This window comes from Apis laboriosa, unplaced genomic scaffold, assembly GCF_014066325.1.
Source record: "Apis laboriosa isolate Shangri-la unplaced genomic scaffold, ASM1406632v1 scaffold11_cov152, whole genome shotgun sequence".
Taxonomy (NCBI): Eukaryota; Metazoa; Arthropoda; class Insecta; order Hymenoptera; family Apidae; genus Apis; species Apis laboriosa.
The window spans coordinates 2,834,426-2,858,731 of NW_025221020.1; the positions used below are offsets into that span (position 1 = coordinate 2,834,426).

General features: G+C 31.6%; 3 protein-coding genes across 12 annotated transcripts in view; 2 read left to right on the top strand and 1 right to left on the bottom strand.

The window, feature by feature from the left end:
- Window positions 1-1,567: 1,567 nt before the first annotated feature.
- Window positions 1,568-6,093, top strand: LOC122717678 (nucleolar protein 6). 2 transcript variants are annotated; one of them, XM_043941964.1, is made up of 11 exons: window positions 1,568-1,617; window positions 2,194-2,659; window positions 2,735-3,019; window positions 3,132-3,405; window positions 3,471-3,765; window positions 3,840-4,064; window positions 4,124-4,555; window positions 4,653-4,813; window positions 4,878-5,131; window positions 5,221-5,630; window positions 5,755-6,093. In XM_043941964.1, the coding sequence occupies exons 1-11, from the start codon at window positions 1,600-1,602 to the stop codon at window positions 5,998-6,000; spliced, it is 3,066 nt and encodes a 1,021-aa protein (XP_043797899.1). In that variant the 5' UTR covers window positions 1,568-1,599; the 3' UTR covers window positions 6,001-6,093. The 2 variants fall into 2 exon arrangements, with proteins under 2 accessions (XP_043797899.1, XP_043797907.1); XM_043941972.1 differs by lacking the exon at window positions 1,568-1,617 and adding an exon at window positions 1,710-2,120.
- Window positions 6,094-6,319: 226 nt separating this feature from the next.
- On the bottom strand, window positions 6,320-10,215 carry LOC122718617 (centrosomal protein of 120 kDa). Of its 2 annotated transcripts, XM_043943815.1 has the most exons (11): window positions 10,095-10,215; window positions 9,760-9,907; window positions 9,413-9,668; window positions 8,674-9,348; window positions 8,281-8,582; window positions 7,928-8,171; window positions 7,722-7,842; window positions 7,556-7,659; window positions 7,198-7,479; window positions 6,785-7,113; window positions 6,320-6,702 (listed from the first exon to the last, which is right to left on the bottom strand). In XM_043943815.1, the coding sequence occupies exons 1-11, from the start codon at window positions 10,147-10,149 to the stop codon at window positions 6,372-6,374; spliced, it is 2,847 nt and encodes a 948-aa protein (XP_043799750.1). In that variant the 5' UTR covers window positions 10,150-10,215; the 3' UTR covers window positions 6,320-6,371. The 2 variants fall into 2 exon arrangements, with proteins under 2 accessions (XP_043799750.1, XP_043799759.1); XM_043943824.1 differs by lacking the exon at window positions 8,674-9,348.
- Window positions 10,216-10,805: 590 nt separating this feature from the next.
- LOC122720073 (casein kinase I) overlaps window positions 10,806-24,306 on the top strand; it is a 47,722-nt gene continuing 34,221 nt past the window's right edge. For all 8 annotated transcript variants that reach the window (XM_043946547.1, XM_043946528.1, XM_043946537.1 and 5 more), the window contains exon 1: window positions 10,806-12,109. In XM_043946547.1, coding sequence (XP_043802482.1) covers window positions 11,884-12,109 — 226 coding nt within the window. In that variant the 5' untranslated portion in view covers window positions 10,806-11,883. The remainder of the gene's footprint in view (window positions 12,110-24,306) is intronic.

A 24,306-nucleotide genomic window follows, 5' to 3' on the forward strand; every position in this document is an offset into this window, starting at 1 on the left:
ATTCAAAGTTTATATTACTTATTTGTGCAGCTTGTTACTTTGTTATAAATTTATTAGCTATTTCAAATTTTGATGATATTCATATTTAAATTAGTTTATGTACTTTACTTAGTTATAATTAATTATATCATATTTTTTACTGTATAATTTTTTTAAATATATTATTTATTTCTAATCTAAAAATTTATAAATTATTAAAAAATATCAATATTTTGAAAAACTTAAAATTATTTTGATTTTTTAATAATTACAAATTGTTTTTATAAAAATTATGCAGTAAAATATAATAGGATAAATTTTATGTTATATTTAAAACAAAAAGATTATTGTTCAGTAGAATGTAATATTTATTTCTATTAAAAATTCATTTTCATAATTTCATGAATAATAATTATATATTTGCACATTATTACTATTGTTATTATTATTGTTATTATTATTATTATTATTATTACTATTAATATTATTATTATTATAAAATGCACTTTTTTTGTTATATAATCTTTGTTTTATTTTATTAATCTAATAATCTTTTAATAATCTAACAAGGTGCTAGTTAATATATTTGTCTCATTTAGTTTTCAATATCTCAGTTATTTATTCAATTACAAAATATTATATTATATTTCATAATGAAAACAAATATGAAATATGATGTATAATTTAATTGTATCAAAATCTTTCTCATATAAACCTACATATATATGATGATTAAGATCTTTAATATGATAAAATCTTTCGAGAATGATGCAAAATAATTTTTATGTTGTAAAATTATATGTTTGTATTATATAAATTTTTAAGATCATGTTACTATAAATATTTATAATGATGCATGTGCATAGTATCATTATCTTATTTTAAAAATATCTTCTTCCATGTTCTTTTAAATAAAAGTGGGCTTCCATAGTGAAGATCATTGTTATTTTAAAATTTCTTATCTATTATTCTTTATATAAAATTAATAATCTTTTTCCTATTATTTGTTTTATAATTTAATGATATAACTTGTAATTTAAAATATGGAATATTTTAACTTGATATAAATATATAAATAATAAATATTAGAAAAATAATATATTTATTAATTTATTTACAAAAAGTTTTTTAAATATTTTTTTTAAAGAGATTATCATTAATAATTGACATAATTAAAAATTTTTAAAGTGCAAAATAAAGACTTAAAAAAAAAAAAAGATTTTTAGAAATAATTTATTAAATTAATTTTGTGAAAACAAAATTATATATTTTTTTAAAAAATCTTTATTTCAAATTATTATTTAAAGTAATAAAAGTAATATTTTAATTTAGAAGACAAAAAATTTGTATTTTTTAATTTTGTTATTTAACAATTAATTTTATTCAGATAATGTCTTGTTTGAAGTATAATGAATTAATGCTAATATTACTAGTAATTATTACTAATATTGCTAATATTACTAGTAATTTACTAGTTACGAGTTCACGTGGTCAATTAAAGTTTAAAACTGTGTGTGAAATATTTTGTTTCGTATTTTAAATTAATTTTTATATGTGTCAATATATATATATTAAAAAATATAATTATATGAAAATAAAATTAATTAAAAAAAAATAAATATGAAAATATCTTATAAGGTAATTATTTATAAAGAAAAGTTTCATTACATTTACATAACCTTAAAAATCTATATATATAAACTTTTTAGGCAAATATAAATGATTTTTTGAATCATTCTAATAATTTTATGCTTGAAAATAATAATCATTCTGAAAATGAAAACAATGAAATTGATAGAAATAATTATAGGGATAAAGAAAATGAAGAAAAAGAAAAAATTAAAAAAAATGGTCACTTAATATCTAATAAAAAAAGAACGAAAATTATTGATGATTCTATTGATATTTCATTAAAAAAAAAAAGAAAATTAGATAAAAATTTATATAAACCACCAACAGTAGAAGAACTAAATCAACTTAGAGAAACAGAAAATTTATTTCATTCCAACTTATTTAGATTGCAGATAGAAGAAATGTTAAATGAAATTAAAGTTAAAGAAAAATATAAACGTTTATTTGATATTTGGTTTAAAAATTTTAAGAAAAATATTGAATCCATAAAAGAAACAAAAGAATATAAAGTAATTAAATTTATTTAATTAAAATATTAAAAATTATAATAAAAATTTTATATATTATTTTATGATTATATAGATTTCAGATCAAGAATTGAAAAACAAATTAAATATGCATATTCCAATGCCAAAGGTACCAGAGGAAACAAAAGGAATATTTAAATTTCTTAAGCCATCGGATATTGCTATTATAGGATCTTATATGTTTGATGCTGCAATTAGTCCAAATTTCACTGTAGATATAATGATTGAAATGCCAGCCAAAATGTTTCAAAAACAAGACTATCAAAATTATAGATATATGAAAAAAAAAGCAATATATTTGGCATTCATAGCATTTAATATTACTGATGATATTGCTGAAAGCAAAACATTTATGAATGATAGTTTAAGACCATTTTTAAAAATTGTACCAAATGGAAAATTAGGCACTAAAATGAATGTATTTATACATATATCAGCTCAAGAAGGAAGTTTTAAATTAAGTAGATTTTTACCAGAAAAAAATAATGTTAGATCTGAATGGTTTTTTAATGAGGAAAAAAGTAATATGTCTTTTTGTTTTTTTTTTTTATTTATATTATATATATTTTATATATATATTATTTTTGTAATGATAGTTACAGAAGATTTACTTCCAACACCATATTACAATTCTATTATTCTTCATGATTTAACTATGAAAATTCATGCAGAAAATATGAAAATAATAAAAGAATATCCAAATTTAAGAGATGGCATTATTTTATTGAAGATATGGTTGATTCAACGTGGATTATCAAAAGGTTGTACAGCTTTTAATGGATATGTAATAACAATGTTTATTCTGTATTTATTATCCATAAAAAAGTTAAACACATTTATGAGTAGTTATCAAATAATAAGGAATGCATGGAATTATTTAGGTATGATATTTTGTATACATACATACATACATATATATATATATATTAGAAGGAATAAAAAAGATTTAATATTTTCATTGTTATTATTAATTGATATTGCTTATTTTATTAGTACAAGTTGATTGGTGTGAATCTGGAGTAACTGTGAATCAAAATGAAGATAGTAAAAATAGAATTTTTAGCTATCATAAATATTATGACTGTGTATTTTTGGATAGCACTGGTTATTATAATATTACTACACATATATTTAAATCTACATATAAATGGATACAAAAAGAAGCACAACTTTCTTTAAATCATTTGGATAGTGCACATGCAAATAGTTTTCAATCACTTTTTATGAGAAAAGTACCATTTTATATGGCATTTGATCATTTTATATGGTAATTATTTTTATAAATTAAAAAATATTTTAATTAATTAAATGATAAACTTAACAAATGTATAGGTTTGAGGATCCACAAATATTAAAAAATATAGTAAGTGCTAATTCAAGTAATAAGGATAAATTAAATTATGGTCCAAATTATCGAATCCAAATAATAAAAATACTTTACAATATTTTTGAAAAAGGATTGGCAAATAGAATCCATCAAATTTGTATTTTACCAAAAGAAATTTCAGAATGGGAATTTACAGAGGATAATTGCGACAATATTGGGAAGATTTTTTTTGGATTGGAATTAAATCCAGAACACTGTTTTAATATTGTTACTAAAGGCCCTGAAGCAAATTTACCAGAAGTATGTAAACAATTTAAGTATGATTATAGATTGTTAATATTTTTTAATATTATATTTTATTATTATATTTATAGGCAATTGAATTTCGAAAATTTTGGAACAAAAAATCAGAATTACGACGATTTCAAGATGGAACTATTCGAGAAGCAGTAATTTGGTCAAAAGGCAAAACATTATCAGGAAAAAGAATAATATGTAAAAAAATTATAAGTTTTTTATTAACAAAAAAATTAGGTTTTCCTAAAAATAAATTTACATACATTGCTGATCAAATAGAGGAACTTATAAAATTGCAAAAGGTAAGAATTTATAGTAAATTTTAATCTTATAAATAAATTAAATATTTTACAATATTTAGGTCAAAATAACGCATTTTGTTTATGGAACGGGAGAAGAAGCAGCTCTAAAAGCAATAAATGTATTTAATCGTTTTGAAAAAGATTTGATGTCTCTTACAGACCTTCCCTTGTCAATACATGGGGTTCAAGGTTCTAGCGCGGTTTTTAGGTATACAGATGTTTTTCCACCACTTGCAACAGTTTATCGGCCTACTAAACAATTTAAAAAAATTAAAAATTGTTTAATATTGTCTAAAAATGTAACAATAGCACCTAGATATGTTAGTCCACTTGAAGTGAGTTTGCAATTATCAACTAGTGGAAAATGGCCAGATGAATTGGAAGCTTTTAGAAAAACAAAAGCTGCTTTTCACATACAAATAGCAGAATGTCTTAGAAAACAATTTATGTTAAAAACAAATGCAAATTTTTCGCATATCGATGTATATAAGGTTATTATTTTTAAATAAGAAAATATTTATTACATATCAGTAAAAAAAACAATATTAAAAAATAATGAAACTATAAAAAGAATTAATTTTTTTTCAGGACGGATTTGTATTTCGATTAAGAATATCGCATCAAAAAGAAATTAGTTGCTTGAAACAAGTAACTGAAAATGGAGTTATACAATATAAAGATAATGAAGAATCGATAGAATTAGAAAATAAATTATTTGAATTACCGAAGCTAACTAGTGCTCTGCATGGGTAAGAATGATTTATTTTAAAAAATTGATATATTTTTTATTTACATAGTAATGTCACATATTAGATTACATATTCAACAACCATCCTTTGGAGCTGCTTGTTGTTTAACGAAACGTTGGTTATCTGCTCAGCTATTGGATGATTCTCATATACCAGATATAGTAGTTGAACTACTTGTAGCTTCAATATATTTAATACCTACTCCATATAGATCTTCTCAAACACCTCAAGTAAGATTTTTAAGAGTCTTAGAAATGTTTGCTAGAGGTCATTGGAATACAGATCCTATTATTGTAAATTTCAATGATGAAATGTCTAGTAAGTAAGCGATTGATATTAAAAAAACTTTTATTCTATTATTGTATTACTATACTTATATTATTTTTATCTAATATATTTCATTTTAGAAGAAGATATAATAGCAGTGGAAACTCTTTTTGGATCATCTCGTAATTCTTTACCACCATTATTTATTTCTACTCCTTATGATCAACAAAGATCATTGTGGACTAAAAAAGCACCATCTACTTTAGTCTTAAATCGTATTACAATGCTAGCTAAACAATCTATAAAGTTATATGAAATTCAATTTTTTACAAAAGTTCTTTTAGATTTTAAACCATTATTTAGACCACCACTTACAGAATATGATTGTTTGATATATTTAAAACCACATATGATTCCTAGAAGACTACAAGCAGTTGATATCAATGATGCACATCCTATTATTGAATGGCATCCATATAAACGACATTCAGCTCAAAAGATTCCAGTTGTAGGATTTGATCCTGTGCAGTATTTTTTAAAAGATCTTAGAGTAAGTTTAAACGAAATTTCATATATAATATTAATACTTATTTACATAATATATAATATTTTTTATAATATTTTCATTTTTTAATATATTAAATGTTTTTCTTTTCCCTCCCTTTTTTTTTTAGAATGGTTATGATGAATTTGCCTTATTTTTTCATGATACTTATGGTGGTAATGTAATTGGAGTTTTATTAAAACCTTCTGCATTAGAAATTAAGGATTTTAAGATATCAAATATTAATGGCCGAAAATGTAATAATAATAATCAATTAGTTTTAAATATTTCGGCAATGATTCAAGACTTTTATGCTCTTGGAAAGGATCTCGTAGAAGCTATAGATATGCAATCAAAAAAATTTTCTTTAACTTAATATTTTTTGTTAAAAAATTAAAAAAAAAATATGTTTCATAGTATAAGCAAATTTATAATGTAAATTTTAAATCGTAACCTTTTTTATGTATATTGTTTTTAAAAATTAAAATTAATTAATTTGCTAACTAATTAATTAATTAAATTACATGAAAATAATTATTTTATATGTAATACAATAAGAATTAATAGAAAAAATCAAATAAAATATATTTATTTAAATAGATATATATATGTATATATATATATACGTATGTGTGTGTATGTGTCTGTATATATATATATATTCATGTAAAAAGGAATTGTAAATTGTATTTTATATTATATTTTATATCATATTGAGATATTTTATAGTATAATTTATATAAAAAATCATTTCATCATTAAAGATCTGATTTCATTATTTAATTTCGTAATAACCGTATCGTCAATTGTGTAACTCCCTGTTTTTAAAAGAGAATCACGTTCTTCAAGTAATGCTTGCAATCGTTCATTTTGTTCTTCTGATTTTTTTAATGTATTTTTGTTAACATTTTGTGAAATTTTGGAACTTATAGAATTTGGTGTAAATACTTGAGAATAAGCATCTTTTTCAATAAAATATGCTTTTGGCTTGATTACATCGATTTCTTTTTGAATCTCATTTAATAATATTTGATCATTTGTCAAAGCAGTAGTATCTGCACACAATATCTCTTCTAGGCTAAAAATAAAAAGAAAAAAAAATAATTAATACAAAATATTTTTTGAATGATTTCAATATTTTTGCTACATAATGCACATACTCTAAATTTTGTAATTCTTCTTTACTATTTTTAATTTGAATTTGAATAGCTTGTTGATGTTCCATTTTTATACGATGTATTTCACGAACTGCTTTTGCCCACTGTTCTTTAAAAAAAGATTTATTCTCTTGTGCATTTTGCAATTTTTCTTCAAGTGTTTTTAATTCTTGTAATAAATTTGCCGTTTGATCTTGGGTTAGAGAGCCTTTTTGATAATTTTCTAATTCTTCAGATTGTTTTGCTACAAGTGATTGTAATCTTTCATTTTCAATACTTAACTGCTCTTCTTGTACTTCTAAAGCTGTTTTTCTTTTTTCAAGAATATTTATCTATAAAGTATTAAAAATGTATAATTTAATATCGAGTAAATATTTATTTAATATAAATTTTTTTTATATTTTTTAAAAACCAACCTTTGCCATAAGTTCTTCTTGAACTATTTGAGATGATTCTTTAAGTTCTCGTAACTTCATTTCATATCTCCATTGTAAATCTTCATTTGCTTTAATTAGTCTACTTTCTTTCTCAAGACTTTTTAATCTTCGCGTTCTTAAATCTTCTGTAGCATTATTCAAACTATTTGCTAGCATTTTACATTGCTCAACACTACATGCGAGTTTTGTTTCTAAATTTTCTCTATGTTTTTGCCATTCTTGACTTAATAAATTTAAATGACGATCTTCCTTTCTTTTTAACTAAATTATTATGAAAAATATATATTTTTTTAAAATAGTTATATATTTTTTTTTCTACTATATTAAAATTTTTTACCTCAACTTTAAATATTTCCATTTGTCGTTCTTTCCAAGTCTCTAATTCATCTACTATTTTATATGCTAAAGTATCATCAAAGATTGGTGGGCCTAAATTTTCATCTAAATCGAAATAATTTATTTTATTGTTTATACTAAAAAATAAATTTATTGAAAAAACTTACTAGGAATAACTCTTTTAATCCTATAATATGGACCATGATCTTCTAAATTTAATAAAACATCCAAATTACCAATACTATTGTGTTCCATATCATACAATGGTATATCATATTGGCACTCAGGCTGAGATATATTTATTAAACTTTAACAAGTATATACAAGAATAAAATATCATACTTTTTATATTATTTTATATATTTTATATTACCTTATTTGGACAAAATAATTCTTTTGCATTAATTTTAAGTTGGGATATACAAGTCTTAGTATTTCCTTCTATTTTATATATGCTAATTTTTGGTGGAAAAGATAATAATAATTGTTTTATTTCATCTACTGCCGATATAAATTGAAATTTGCATCCTATATCTTGTAATTTTACTTTTTCTCCTAAAGAAAAGGATAATTTTAAATGAAATGTTGATGTAACTCCAGTTTTTGGATGATGAAACCTAAATTCAAGAAAAAAAATATATTTAATTGCAAGTAAAAAAAAAAATTCTTAGTAAATTAAAAAACTAATTATAATTAAATTAGCATGTAATAATTAATGATTAATACCGAATTTCCATATTTGGTATTGCTAATTTTGAAGATTTTGCTTTAATTGCTACTAATAAAATATTCAAATAATAAGAATGATAAGCTTCTACACTTTTAGAATAATTATCAATATTAGGTTGACATAGGAATGTATCAACTGAATGTGAACAAATAGCATTAACAGGTTGATCCTTTATAAAGTTATAATCTATAGTGTGTTTATTTATATTATCATATTCATTTGAAGTAGTTTGAATTCCACTAATATATTTTCCAAAATCACCAGCAGGATTTCTATGACAATCTATTTCACTATAATTCTGAAAATTACAATTACAATTAAAAATGATAAATTTTCTGATAATCTTTAATAATTTAATCGCACAATTTATTTTATAAAAAATTTATTACTTGTTTTAAATTATTTATATCCTTAGATAAAGGAATGATTAAATCATTAATCATTGCATTAGAAACATCCATTCCTACATTTGTTTTACCTACATATTGTAATTTTAACTGTAAATCAAGGTATGGATTTTTACATATTTTTTCTATTTCATTATTTTCAACAAAATTTGTTTTACATAAGTAACATCGTTGATTTAAAATACTACTACTATTTTCAGTGATTTTAAGAAATTCTTCAATATTATCAGTAGGAATTAATGATTGCAAATTTATTTCTGATTGACCTACTATATTATCTTTATATTTTAAATATATAAACAGAAACGGTTTTAATTGTAAATATTCTTTGAAAATTTTTAATGAACTTCTGATCCTTATTACAATTTTTTCATTAAGTGCCCAAAGATCTCCATATTCCTTTTTTGATTGATTAAAGTATACATCATTTTCTAATATCTTACACCAAAAATACAAATTATTTTTCATATCTGTATAATATTTCATTGGTAATAATGAATCTACATGCATTGCAGATATAGCAGTAATATTCATTAAAAATAATTCATGACAAATATTTAATGGACCTAATTGTATAAGACGTTCATCGCGAAGTAAAATTGGTGTTACTTTATTGAGTTGAACATTTGTTTGTTGACATTCTTTTAAATTTTTTAACTGTAATTTCATAATATATAATTTTATATATTATTAAACATTTACATAAGTACATATAATTTACCTCTAATTGAGCATTTCCTGTTGTATTTTCCAGATCATGAATACTTAAACCAAGAAGTAACTCAGGTTTATGTATTTTGAGTTCATTTTTCAAACCTAATAATTTATGCCAATTAGGTTTTATACTATTAGCACCCCATTTAGTAAAAACTTGAGCTGATCTTAAACTAAGTAAAAGATATCCTAATCTTTCTTTGTTGTCATTGCTTTTAACAGCAAAACATTCTAATTTTAATGGAACTTGCCCTGATCTCATCCTATAAAGTTAAAATTATATTTTAATAATAAATATTCATATTATTTTTTCATATTTTCATTATTTCATATTAAATATTATATGATACATACTTCCGTAATTTATTTTTATCTACTTCCCAAACCAAATCATGATCATATTCAGGATTTGGATTTGGTTCTATTATTTCAGTTTCTAAAGAATGTCCATTTAAAGTTGCAACAATTAATGTAGGTAGTAAGATTTGCTCAAAACCTTTGCCTAAAGTCATTAACATCAAATATTAAATTTGTTAAATTTTTTAAAATAACATTTATAAAATTTCATTCATTATAAATCATTTTTGTGGTGCAAATAATAATTATTTATCGTAATAATATTTTATGTTATTTTATACAAAGAAAATGTCATATCAAAAGGTTAACAAATAAATAATCATAAAATGTACCTTCTTTTATATTTAATACAACTCGAACATCAGAATTTGCTAATTCTTCCCCCATTGCGTCATAATATAATACATAAAAATAATTAATATAAATTCAGCAAATATTTAATAAATATTAAAGAAATCCATAAATTTCAAATCGGTTACTATGGATACGCAAGTATTTAATATAATAATATTTTTATTTATGACAAAGACTAGTTTTACAAATAACATACAAATTATACAAATTTATATAAATATATATAAAATACATTTTATTTATATATATAAAAACAATAGATTAAATTATATATAAAAATATTTGCACATATGATATTAGATTTATTAGATTTCTTTTGATTCTATTTGAAAATTTAAATAAACGCCATATTTTATTATATTTATTATCACTAAATAAATACTGACGCATAAATAACTATTTATATTGGTCTAGTAACAAATTTTAATACTAATTAATTTTTCATTTTTAAATTATTTTATTATAATTTTAAATATATATCTATAAGGAAATCTAAATATAAATAAAAAAATATTTCATCACGTAAAAAAACAATTAGAGATTATTGACACATAAAAATAGATAATTTAAAAAGATAGGTCGATAATATTGAAAACGCGGCTTTATTTCGTTTTAAGTTGGCAGCACTGCTAGCCTCGTAACAAATCTCACCCATGTCGAGTCGAGCGCGAGAGACAGGAGCGTAAGCTTGTCCGCGATCGTTTGTCCGCGTTCGACAAGTCTTTCAAATATCGTGTGTGCAATCATTAAACGGTATATCTAAAGATAATCATATTTGTATAATCAGTTTTCGAAATAAAAATTTGGGAAGACTTGGAAAGTGAAGACTGCGAAGGAACTACAGTTAATACGGGCTTGTGTGTGGGCATATAATAGCCGATCGGGCATACTGGTGACACGATTGCGGATTTTCCTTCAACAAGAAAGAACATACGAAGCTCGCAAAGTGCATGTGCTAGTGTGCGTGTCACTGGAAAGAGTTCAGAGCCGCTTCGGCGGCGCTCCCAAATCTAACCGCAGAATCGAGTCTGTGGTGGTGAGGCCGCGGCACTATCGGGGCACGATTGAGTACGATCACGATCGCACGCGGCGGGGCCGTTTGTAATGGAGGAGGTTTCCGAGTGTATTCCCGTGCGACAGAACAGTCACGGCGATGCACGCCGTATTGACTGAAACGCGATATCTATCGTTGACTATTCCTCCCGGCCGGCCGGGTGAAAGAGGCAGGTCGAAATTGGTATGGAATCGTCCAGGGTCCTCGACACGACGAACACTCTCTCCCGTCTGTGATAATTACTAGCCCCTTAAAAAGAGATAGAAGAAGGGAAAAAGAGAGAGATAGAGCTGTGTGTGTTTCGCGCGTGTTCTCATCTGCTCTCTTCATTACATTTTTAAGTGTAAACATTTCCCAAAATTCATTTCGAGGTTAGGATAGCATGGGGATTGATCCCCTGAAGGCATCGACCGACAAACCGTGACACCTGCGACTCGCCGTGTTACGGTGTGTGCGTGTGTGTGCGTGCATATGTGTATTCTCCCAGGAAGCCGCTAGAGTATTATTTTTCATCGGCGGCCATCCAAGGGAAGACCAAAGAAGAAAATATGTCAAGAATGGGGATCGATCCCCAATTAAACTCCGTGCATCGTTTACATCATTAATTCGATCCGGGACTAACATTGGCAATTTTTTATCATACAATCGATCCTTTCTGTCACGTTAAACAGACTGTCGCGGATTATTCTGCCACGACAGAGGACACTCGCACCATGCAGAAAAGAGACGGTAGAGATACACAGCTACAGCTCGCGCGTAGCTCTGAACGCGAACAGGAAACGACCAAGAGGATCTCTCGTGGTAGCGGTAATGCTACCAGATTCAACGCGTATTCCTCCAGGTACAGTGTCACCTCCTCCTCTAATGTACTCATGGTCGGTCCGAACTTCCGTGTTGGCAAGAAAATTGGCTCTGGCAACTTTGGAGAACTTCGACTTGGTAAGTTTATTTTTTTTTTTTCTTTATCTTTTTTTTGCAATAAGCATTCTTTCTTTATATTTATTTTTTTAATCTCTCAATATATATATATACTTTTATTCCGAATACGATCTTGAATACGATCATCATCATTATATTTTTTTCATTTATATCTTTCTTCTAAAAATATCTCTAGCCATGGTGATATTTGCATATCAAATAGTTTTTTTTCTATGATATATATTAAACAAAATGGAGCCATCCCATGTGTTATCGTTCATAATCAGAAAATTCTTTCTAACCTTTTCAAAAGTGTTTACGTTGCGGGAACGAATAAAACTTTGAATATTTCATTTCGATCGATCTTAAATAGAATTTAACTGATCTTATTTAATTTCATTTGCAAAGTTTTTTATCCTTTTCATTTCATAGTATTATTTACAATATATCTTTTGTCATTTATCTTATTATGATGATTTATCTTGTCGAAAAAATCAACTATAGGGATGACCATCGCGTAAATTAAGAACAATGACGTTGAATTTAAGCGTTTCAGTTATCGTCGAAGTTCGGGTCTTACGCGTGACGTAATTCTACCGTGATAAATTTATATCTTTTATCTATGCTAAGAGGGAGTGCACCGAATACAGAGATGTTTATACCAGCCATCATCTTCTCAGCAGATTTTATTACGTATTCGTTCACGAATTCCAAAATAATTGGATTTTATTGTTACAAATTAAATATATATTATTAATAATATAGGATATTATTGAAGATAAATAATTAATGCATCGAATTGTTTGTTCTTCCACGTGATTAAGATTAAATGAACTCTCTCAATAAACATTGGATTTTACCAGGTACAAATGTTTTTATATGTAAGCATGCTATGACCGATTATGTGTCAATGTTTGCAGTTCCCACCAACATCTTGTATAAATTTTTTTTTTTGCTATCTTTTGTTCGTTCACATTGGTGAGAGCTACCATTGGCTCTCACGTTGCATCGCGGTATGATAGATAGATGTAAGATTCTTGTGGTTAGTGTCGTTCGTATATATATGAATTGCGTGTTCTCACTGAAAAAAATAAAGAAGACAAAAAAATTTATTTTCCACGAATTCTATTAATTCGTGTTAATCGAATATTCTTCGCTGTAATGGAAACACTCTGGCTTGGATGGCACAAAGGCTCGTCCTCAAAGAGACCGAATTAGGTAAACCTCTAACCTACCTTCAATGGAAACTAGAATTATCGAAGTTTAGGGATTAGTGTTGAAATCTTGAAGGATCATGGTAAGCAATAGTTGTAATAGTGATTCATCATCCAAAAATTTACTATTTCTTTTTTTTTATATTTTTCAAATTTTGTTTTGGACAAATTTTCGAAACGATAACATTCTTTTTTCGTTCTTATAATATTATTACATGTAATCTATAGATTATATATTAGATTAGATTATATTTATAAATATTATATTAGATATATAATATATTAAATCTCTTTTCGATACGATCATCCGATCAATTTTATGATAAGAATGAAGCTTTTTTTGAAAGCTTGTTTCCAAAAAAGAATATTACAAAATACACAAAATTCATACTTAGACTATCTTAAATAGTATCAACTATTTAAATATTACAAAAGAGTTATACAAAAGTATAGAGTTAAATATTACAAAAGTATAGAGTTTATGTCTTAGTCAAAGTGCTTCTCGGAGCTTCAAACAAGATATTACGCGTTTAGGGGACGTAGACAAAAGGCGACTTCCGTGATTCTTTCCCTATTGTTTTTCGGAAATCACTCAGCGTTCAAACAAATACAAATGTCTTCTCTATATTATATTAGTTATGTTTACGCGTTATCTGTTGAATTATTGCCCAGCTGCGAATGGACCCTCGTGCTAACTTTATCGACGTATCGCGTACAGTTCATCGAATATATATATGAAATTAACATTTTACTGTTCGACTTTCGCGCGATACATTTTAAAGATTGTTTATCTTTTAAATTGAGATTTTTTTTTTTTAATCACTTTTATAACCGTAGCAATTTCATGACGATTTCTCATCACGAATCATTCACATAAGAAAATTCTTTGAAAAATCACAGCGATCGAATTTTATTGTTTGTGAGAAAAAGAAATAGAGCATATGTGGAAAATTTCGTATACAAAATGTAATTGAACTAAATATTCACATGAAATGATCGAAATCTGCATTCGTGAGCTGATGACATCGCGCACAGAAATGTATAATGCAAATGTTCCTTTGTCAATTTGATGAATTAGCAGATTTGATCCACATACTCGAATATATTTATTTTTTTACGGAGACTCGTTGCGATCCATGAGTTTTTTTGTTAATCCTTCTTTTAAAAAAAACTTAATTTCCAGATATATTTCTCTTACATATACTGGGAGTACGATGCGAAAATATATTGGAGGTTGAAAAATTTAGCCTCTTCTCGTGATTCATCCCTGAAAGATCAGCCACGTGTGAATCCCCATTTAGTTCTTCTGCCTCGGCGGTTCCTTAAAGTCCCTCGGCCTTGTACACGACGCTTGCATAGTCTCTTATTGTGGTTATTACTGTTCGAGGATTCCGGTTTTCACTCGTTCAACCCTTTGAAAAATCAATGTGCGTTTCGCTGGCGTTATTTAAATTTCTATTGATCAGTTGGCAGTGTGAATATATTAAACTACAGTTGGCTGTAGAACAATATAAATTCAGTTATACACGGATACATTCTTTGAAACATTTTGAAAAAGTATATTTATTTATCGTCGTAAATAATCCATAAATTATATATTATGGTCTTTGTAACAGTAGTGTCATCTATCGACGAAAAAAGATACGAAAATAGGACTTTTCATTTATTCCGTGTAATTTTTTATGCTCGTTGCAAGCGGAAACTCATAAAAACGAATTATGATTCAAGATTAAACATTAATTGAATTATTCAAATAAAAGAATTATATAAGAAATCTACAAGAATTTGGATTCACGAGCCATTAATTAACGAAATATTTAAAGATAACGATTAGTCGAAAAAAGAAATCGTGATTGTTATTAATCGAAGTTGGTAATATATCTCCGTGCAATTACGAGATGCGATGGTAATTTATGAGCGACTATAACGGCACTAGTAACGATTTAGCGACATTATCTCTTGATAAGTTAGCGCTAGCATACATATACCAGGCTGGTTTGGTTGCATTTAGAACGATGTTCGTCGAAGGCGTATGACTCATTCTTAATATTAAAGCGTTTGTCGCGTGATTACGTTCTCGTTCAATGGCTGCACTTTGCCGAACGTATCGCAACCTTGTTCCCCTGTTTTTCGTCTTTTTTTTTTTTTTTTTTTTTTTTGCTAGGTTGGATTCCAATTCGTCTCCCTCCTACCGACAAAACTTCATATCGATTTGTGCACGGGCCAAGTGGCTGATATAAATAATCCGTGATTTAGGACTTCCATAATTTATAGTCCTGCGCGGATTCAAACTGTGACCCTAATAATGCCCCGAGGAAAGTATCATCGTCCTCGTGGGGTGAATATTCACGCTCATTGGCGGAATATCTTCGAGTAGTTTGTTGGTCGATTGAAAAGCTTTTTTTCGTTCAAACGGTTTGAACGGTTGAATCGTGGGTGGGTATATCGAGATATTTTGCGGTATCGTAAAATCGTCGATTGCATCGATCGGGTTAACCGTCTGGAGTCGGCGTCGCTTTACATTCGAGTGATTTCATAGGTAGCGATAAAGGTACTACATTAATATCGTCGTTATTGTTCGCGAACATTGGTTGTCCGACTAAATCATCCAAGTGTGAAGTGTTCCTTTTCCATCGATGTCGTCGTCGAACGTCTGTGATAATCGTTCCATCATCTAACAATCGTTCGATTTATAAACTTTCTAAATTCAGATTTTGATGCTTGTTTTTTTTTTTTTTTTTTTTTTTTTAATAAATAGTCTAAAAAAAGAGACGTGTAGAACTTAATAGATTTTTTTTTAACATCGATCGATCGCATTTAAATCGAAAGACAGTCAACGATATTGTTCATTACTTTAATGCAATGGATATGCCATATCATACCAGAGATACACGCCATCAGTTTGTCCGCTATTCCATTAATACTAATTGCAGATTCGTATTTTGAATTCAACGTTGCATGCTCCGACTTCCATTGATGCATCGAACCAATGGGTATTCTTGAAAGATTAGTTCGTTGCCCGTTTCATTACAGTAGGAATAAAGTTAGCTAATAAGCACGGCGCAATCGCGTGACTATAAAAGATTTGCCGCTGTGATTATCACATCGTTGTTAAAATTTGTTTGACGAAACTAAAAATTTGTTCATTTCACCAATGAACGCACAGAGGGATCGCATTGATCCTCTTGACGCTCTTAACTGTACTCGCTCGCCGGACAATTTTCGATTTCACCGTTTTTTTCGCAATTTAGATTATTTTATTTCGTTGTAGTTGACTGATACGGTTAATTGAAGGTAAAACGCGCGTTTATGGAAAATTGTATTCATATATTCCTTTATCGAAGATAAGTTTGAGGTCGAGAAAAAAAAAAAAATAGAAAGAATATCTGTTCGTTTAGAGAAACGTTAGCCAGTCACTTTGCGCGAAACATTCGTTTATTTATTCATTTATTAGACGATTTTTCTTGAAATCGATGGAAATGCGATTCGATTGAACAATGGATTAGCCAACGTCGGGATTTGTTTTCAATTTTATCGAGTAACCGTTGCAATCGTTCACTCTCCATTTCTCACGATAATCCTACCCTCAGCCTGGTGTTTTAGATTCGCAGATAAATTAATCAGATCATTGATTTCGTTTCATCGTTTCCTTTTTTCTATCATCGTATCTCTATCGCAATGTCTTCTTTATTCTTCTATCAACTTAATAATTTTTTCATCTATAATCATTTGATTTTCAATTTTTCATCTTCTTCGAACGCGTGCGCGCGCGCGCGCGTATCTATCACGGAAGAACGAAACTCGAGTTTGTTTTATCAGTTGCAAACGCTTCTATCGTTGAAATTCAATCATCCCATCAACAATTTACGTGAATTGATTTTCCAACGATTAAAAAAAAATTCTCGACACTCCATTTTCATTTTATCGTCAAATTGGATCGGTCATCGAATCGCATTTTCACTCGGTTCAGAATGCGAAAACAATTAGGAACGATCTTAGAAAATCAAGCCACGTGGCGTCATTCTCCTTCCTTTCTCTCTGTCTCGCACACGGTTATCAGTTTATCAGTTCGTTGGTGGCTCGTCGCCGTGGACAGGCTGTAAATGCATTTAGCGAGAGACCGACCGATCGGTCTACGATGATGCGGTCATTGTACGCTCCCTGACGTTTCTCGTATTGCCAAGAGTTCGGGCCAAGAGGCGTAGTATCGTAATACACCTCGGTAAATTGCTTTCCAGCGATCCAGAAGCAACGTTGCCTTCGAAACTGGCTTGCGCTTGTGTTCTCGAGAACTCGTGCACACCGCCTTGAGCTATCTTCCGCGATGGATGGTATATTCTGTCGCATCGGCTTCTATATCGTGACAACGTTCAGTGGACTGTTCGCGCGGAATAACTCGCGTGGAGGATGGCGTTTATCGATCCAAGACAGCGCGATGCATGGGGGAAAAAAATCTCTGATCGACCGCTGCTCTCGCACGACGATTTTTAGTTAGCAGCCAGTTTACATTGGTTATACATCGGGAAGAAGAACGTCAACGAGAAAATGAGCGAGTGGGCTGGTTAATAAATTCTTGTTTTTTTTTTCTCTCTCTCTCTCTCCTGTTATCGATGAACGTTTATTAGCTCTCAGCGGAGAAGGTCGGCTCGTTTACAATAGGAAGTGGTGTTTACTACTTTTTCGAGGCGCCATGTGGTTCTTTTTAAGCCGACTTTTGAATTGATTTCCGCTTTCGGTGGCCGAGAAACGGGCAGCTATAGCGCAGTTATTTGCGGTGCGCACGTGCTCGTGTTACATGTCGTAACAGGCGTTCGTAGCGACCCCCCCTCCTCCACCTCTGAACTCGCAGATGGGTACGACCCAACGACGGAACTTTCTTGTCTCTTTTCCGTCCCTATAATACACCGCCGCTGGAAAACTCGATCAGCTGATGCTCTGACGTCATTACGGTGTAAAGCCTCCGATGGTCACGGTGTATAACTTTCGAAATTCTACTCGAAAGTCGAACGAGCCCCGTTACACATTCGCAACTCGCATCGGATTAATTTAGCCGTTCATTGTTGACGCTTATCGCGTTACAATTAATAATTAATTAATTATACGTTACGACGTTCATTTTTCTTTCGTTCTCGAAACCGTCGATGTAAAACCGGTCGAACGGGAGTCGGTACGGTACAGAACGGTTTCGAATAGGCTTCTCGTGCCTCGTTGGATAAGCCGGTTGTCCTTTATTTGGCCGGAACTTTGGTGCTCGTCCGGGGACAGGAAGTACGAAATTCCAAACCGTAGGCTAGAGAACGGTGTACATAAAACCTTCCGGCCGGTACCTGAGGGGGTCGATCGTGTCTGCTATAACGTTCCCACGGTCACGTTTTTGAAAAATTGATCGATCCCCCTTCGAGGGGGCAGCGTTTGTGCTGCCGATCCGTCGTGTCTCGATTGCCGTTTCGTACTCGAAACTCGTTCAATTTTATTATTCGCGATGGAATTCCAATCTCTTTTTCCCGTCTCCCCCTTTCTCTCTCTCTTCCTACCACAATTTTACCTTACCCTTCTTTATACTTGAAGTTACTTGGTATTTTCGCATTGCCGTAATTACGCAACTTCTCCAAAGTTGGCGGATCGAGATAAGCATTTGCCTCGAAAATAAACAGAGGGAAGCCAAAGAAAACTCGTCTCTCCTTGAAATTCATCTATAGCTCTAGCGTTGGATTAAATCTCTCTCGAGCGAGAGATGATTCCGAAGAGCGGACCGATCCACTTTCCTAGCGTGTACAACGCGTTAAGTTTTCGGTCAGCTGATTCACATCGGCTATCCAGCTGACTCTCTCAATTTCCCTTATGGCGTCTCGGGCGGAGACGGAGCGTGGCGTGCGAGATGCATCTCGTCGTTGTACATCACGGTCGCAATTTTCCAGTTGGCGATGGATGGAGCGGCATGGCCTGTCGGTGAATTCCGTCGGTGCGGCCGTGCCGTCGAGGGAAATGCACGCTCGTTCGCAGTCTCGTATCGCACGCACACGGCCGCGTGAAACGTACGTTGGAGGGCAGGTAGCAACCTGTCTGGCTGGCCGACTCGCTGGCTCGAGTGACTCAGGAGAACCTGATGACTGCAAAGTGAAATGAACTCGGCCCCGGATCCGGCTAGACTAGCCGCACACCGTGTAACGTCCTTTTAACGCCGCCTCGTCGCTGCCTGCCTGCCTGCCTGTTTGCCTGTCTCTTTTGCCTCGCCTGTCTCTCTTTTCCGTCTCTCCCTTCTCTCCCCTTACCCCTAGTGTGGGCTGGCTACACGTTCTTTGCCAACTCGGCAACGGAAACGCGATACATATTTTTAGACGGCCACTTCTTCGGCTACCGCTCGGACTTGACCCACGCGGAGAATTAACGGTGTCACACGCGTGCTCGTGCTCCTCCGTCTCGGCTCCGTCGTCTACCTGTTCGCCTCTCGTTAATTGCCTCTTCATCGTTCGGGATGTCCCTGCGCTGGGACGGAAGGGAGGGGATGGAGGGGAAACGTTCGAGTCTGAAGGAGCGAGTAAAGTATATACCGAATTGCGATCGATGATCGGGCGATCCGTGCGCGATGCTCGTTATACGATAAGATGAAAGGAACGGAGAGATTGCGATCGCATTATCGAAGGAAAATAAATTGGAATTTCCGCGGTTTCGTCGTCTGATTTTAAAGTTCAACGAACGACTCGATGTTATTGCGTTTCGCCGTGTTATTTGCTCTTCTTCTTCGCGGTGTATTAAATCTGGTTGGAAAAAAAACAGAAGGAATTCGTGTTTATCAAGTGGTTATTCCAAGGCGGATTTTAAAAACGATCGGTTACGCCATATTTGGTCTGCTAGCCTAGTGGATTAACGTTTTCATGCTCTTCAAACGTGTTCATATTTATTCTGTCTGGTCTGGTATATTTCATGGCTTACGTATTTTCTCGGTTTTATTGTTCGGGGATTCAAGTTGGTAATTGGCGTCGAGGCTGGAACAGCGACGTTTGCGTATGAACTTTGTTAATTAACTTCCCTTTTCGAAGCATCAAAACAATTCTCATCGATCTTATTTGTATTTCATCGAATGTACTTACTTTATCGTTCGCCACAGTCGATAAATGCGATGTTCTTTGATTTATTTCTCTCGCCCGAACGATTCTTCCGTATTCGAACATTCCCTTTTCTTTTTTCTTTTTTTTTTTTTCCTTCTGCGTTTTTTTTTTTTTTTTGCCAATCATAAAAGAAACAGTTTCGATACAAACAAATGAATCGTTCGTTGTCTAGGCGATTATACGATTATACGATTATACGAATTGTGAGTTTATTTAATCATGACGTTTCTTTAATCGTTACGAAAGATTTCGTACATATTCTGTGCAAGTAATTTTCGACACAATTGTATTTCCATCCTGCTATGCATAATGCGCAAATTACAATGCCAATGTCGAAAACAGATATGATACAGCATAAAATCGAAGAGATAAGAGATTAGAGCGCAGATTATCGGATATTTAAAATTGATCGATCGTTGTTGTTCTTTCTTCGATTAAAAAAGAAAAAAAAAACAAAAAACAGGATGTTACTGATAGAGATATTAGAAAGATGCGTTTCGACGATGGGGGAAGGACGGATAGGAAAAGTTTCGCGTTCGACATTGACCAGGCATCGATACGATATTCTCGTTTTCCTTCAGCAGCTGTCTTCCACATTTTCTTCGAAAAATCTTGGTTGCATATTATCGAGCACGTGTGAAACGAAAAGCGGCGTGAGCAAACCGTGTGTGTGTGGCGGTCAGAAGCTATGCGGTAAATCGCGCAGCGATCGGTTGTTTCCCTTTTGCTCATCGCGCTTCGTTCCGCCGATGTTAACTCGTGCCCCTCCATCGGCTTATGCCACTGACAATGATTTATGCCTGGCCACGAGTATTGGCAGAGATTCCGCGGTTTTGTCGGGGTTGTTTCCGCAGGAAAATGTTACTCTTCGAGCCGTACCATTTGTCCGTTGAACGCGGCTGTACCGTGAGATAACGTGGAATGCTCTTCTCAACGTGGATCTGCTTGTGTTTCTACGCGCAGATAGATTTGTTCCCAACCTTGTTTTCCGAAGCTTGCGTTTATTTTCACGATTAATTCGCCAAAACAGTTATTCGATATTTTCGAAGTGTTTAAAAATTTCAAAGCGTTGTCGAGATTCTTTTTATTTCTCTCGATGAAATGGAAAAGAAAAAAACCGATTTTCAAAGATTTTTTTGTGTCGATAATTTAAAACGAAATACACGTTGGAATCGTTTATTCGTTTTCCTTTCGTTGTTGATTGGAAAAGAAATATCAAAATCGTTTCTAACGATTATTTCCTAATTCTACGAAATTATATAAACACCAACCGGAAGGCACAAATATTTTTTTTTTTAGAGGTAACCGCTTGTCATTCGAGTCTAGTCCATTACGTTTAAATACATTCCAAGAATCGTAGCTATTAGCGCAAACCACTTGGCACACCGGAGTCTTCTGCTTTATGACATAATCGGGGGAGAACGCTTGTCGTCGGTGGATTTATTGTGCAGAGGTCGTTGCAAATACATAACGTTACAGAAACGATTACATCCGTAATCATCCCGAGAAGCAAGTGGCGGAACGTGATGGGAATGCGTTTCGTGGAGAAGGTGTGCGTTGCGAAGAAACAGAACGCTCGAGAAACGGAGGAAAGTATCGTAGTATATTATAGTTCTGCTAGACGATCGTGTGTCAAACTTTTCCAATTAAAAAAGTGGATCCCTTCGTGTTGCTCGCTGCGAATATAGCAAAACTATTAAACTCGAGTATTCACCGTTCTGGAAAATTAGGATCGCTGTGTCCTCTCGTACGTATATATCGGGCAGGGCCGCGTTCGAGTTCGGTTATCTGTGTCCGCCAGACGAGTTTGATATTCCTTCTATTGTTTAAACTAGTCGAGCATCGTGGTAAAACGTTTGATCATGGAGAAAAAAAAAACTAGGTCGTTCGTGCGTTGAGCTCTGATTAACGGGACTATCATGCTTCAAACGTTAAAAAAAAAAAAAAAAAGGAAAAGGAAAAAAAAGGACATGAAAAAACATATTCATTTCCTCTTCTCGCTACACTATTTTTCCATTTGTTCTTTCGATTTATCGTGACCCTTTTGTTGTTTATAAAAAAAAAAATATCTTTGTACCGGCTATCGATGATTAAACATTGATTTATATATTTCATAGAATTATGTACAGAATAATTCACAAGATGATACGATCATGAGACGATCGTTATCTTGACGCCATTTTGAAACCCTCATACCACATCGGTGACATCGGTGACGTCGGTTTCCCGCAACCGGAAGTCTTCGGGGATCAGTTGGCAAGCAAAGAGGGCGCTGTAATGGCATGTTAACAGCGCGTCTCATTTAACGTTCTTTTTTTTTTTTCTTTTTTTTTTGCGTTACTTTTTTTCCTTATCTATTTTTTGAAATGACGTATGGATTAATATTGCAAAAAAGGAAAAATAAAAAAAAAAAACGTACGTGTAACATTATCCTCGAATTAACCATAACCTTTGTTCTTTGTCAATAAAGAAACACGTAAACGGAATATCTTTTCTCTTGATGGCGTTTGCCAGAGGTCAGGTTCGACAAGAATCTTTTTCCCTTTCTATGTACTCGTGGACTTGTTCACTCGATTCTCACAAGTACTTACAGTATTACGGAACGAGTTTTTTGAATAAACGTCTAACGCAATTCTTCGATCGTGTTTTCTTTTTTCTTTTTTTTTTTTTTTTTTAAATTATAAAACGATCTTCCGAAGAGAAAACAGGAAGGAGGGAGAAAAGAAAATAGATTCGCGATATTTTTAACGTTCCTCTGAGTCACGGGAAGCGATTTCCTCCTGATTTTTGTTGCAATCACCCGATGCACCTGTGCGTATATGCAGAAGCTAGCCACGGTCTAAAAATACCACTTGATTTGAAATATTTTCGTATTCCGAGTCGCGAAACTACAAACCGACCGTTTGCTATTATTGGGTTGTAATAGTAGAGGCATCTTTGCGTTCTTTGTATTCACTTCTTCCATTCTTCTCCCGCTCTATGGTATGCGTTTCATTAATTCATAGTCTTACAACGTTCGCCTTGTCGCTTGTCGAACTTAAATAAAATAGATTCAGCCTAAGTAAATAAGAAGAAACCATGTTCCAACGGAAAATTTAATCATTCGCGCCTTTTTTAAGTTACTTTGATCTTCTTACCACGCGTAATCTATTCTCGATCCTCTTCTTATTTATCCCTAAAAATTGCATGTATTTCGAAAACCGATATCGTATTATATAACGCGGGATGGGAACATATATGTTCGTCGCAGCTCGATTCAGTAGGAATTTTTGAGGGAAAAGTTTAAAAGAACAAAGCGCCTGCCGGTTTCGTTCGTTGTTTCGTTGAGGCCCATTCTGTTCGCTTCGTCAACAGGCGAATCGCTTTTTGCACACGCACGAACACATGTGTGCACATAATACCGAGGTCTTCGTCGATGGCCTCTTTAGCCGAAGTCGGCCTCGGCTTCTAAACGTGAACACGCACGCACAGAAATTCTGGCTTTCCAAGTTGCAAACTGCCTCGTATACAGGGTGCTCCAGTACCGTGTTTCTTTTCGTTGATTGCGATGTCGTGACACCGATACCTTGTTGTTCCAGACTTTATCATCGCGTAAATGGACTATTCGTACTTCCTGGTTTCACCGATAAATTTCAACGGGGGGAGAAACGTTCGTACAGTTTCCGAGCATAAGTATACACGCAGTTTTGCATACTCGGTATTCAAAACAGATATATAAATTTTTTTGTTACAAATGAGAAGCGAGAATTTTAAATTTCGTTTCAAGAAAACGGTTATATTTTACGACTTTGCAATTACGGGTAGAATTGTTGATGAATTTACCGTTATATTTTTGAAGATTATTCGAATACCTTCGAAATTCTGTTCACTGCAATTCTGCAATTTTCTCCTTTTA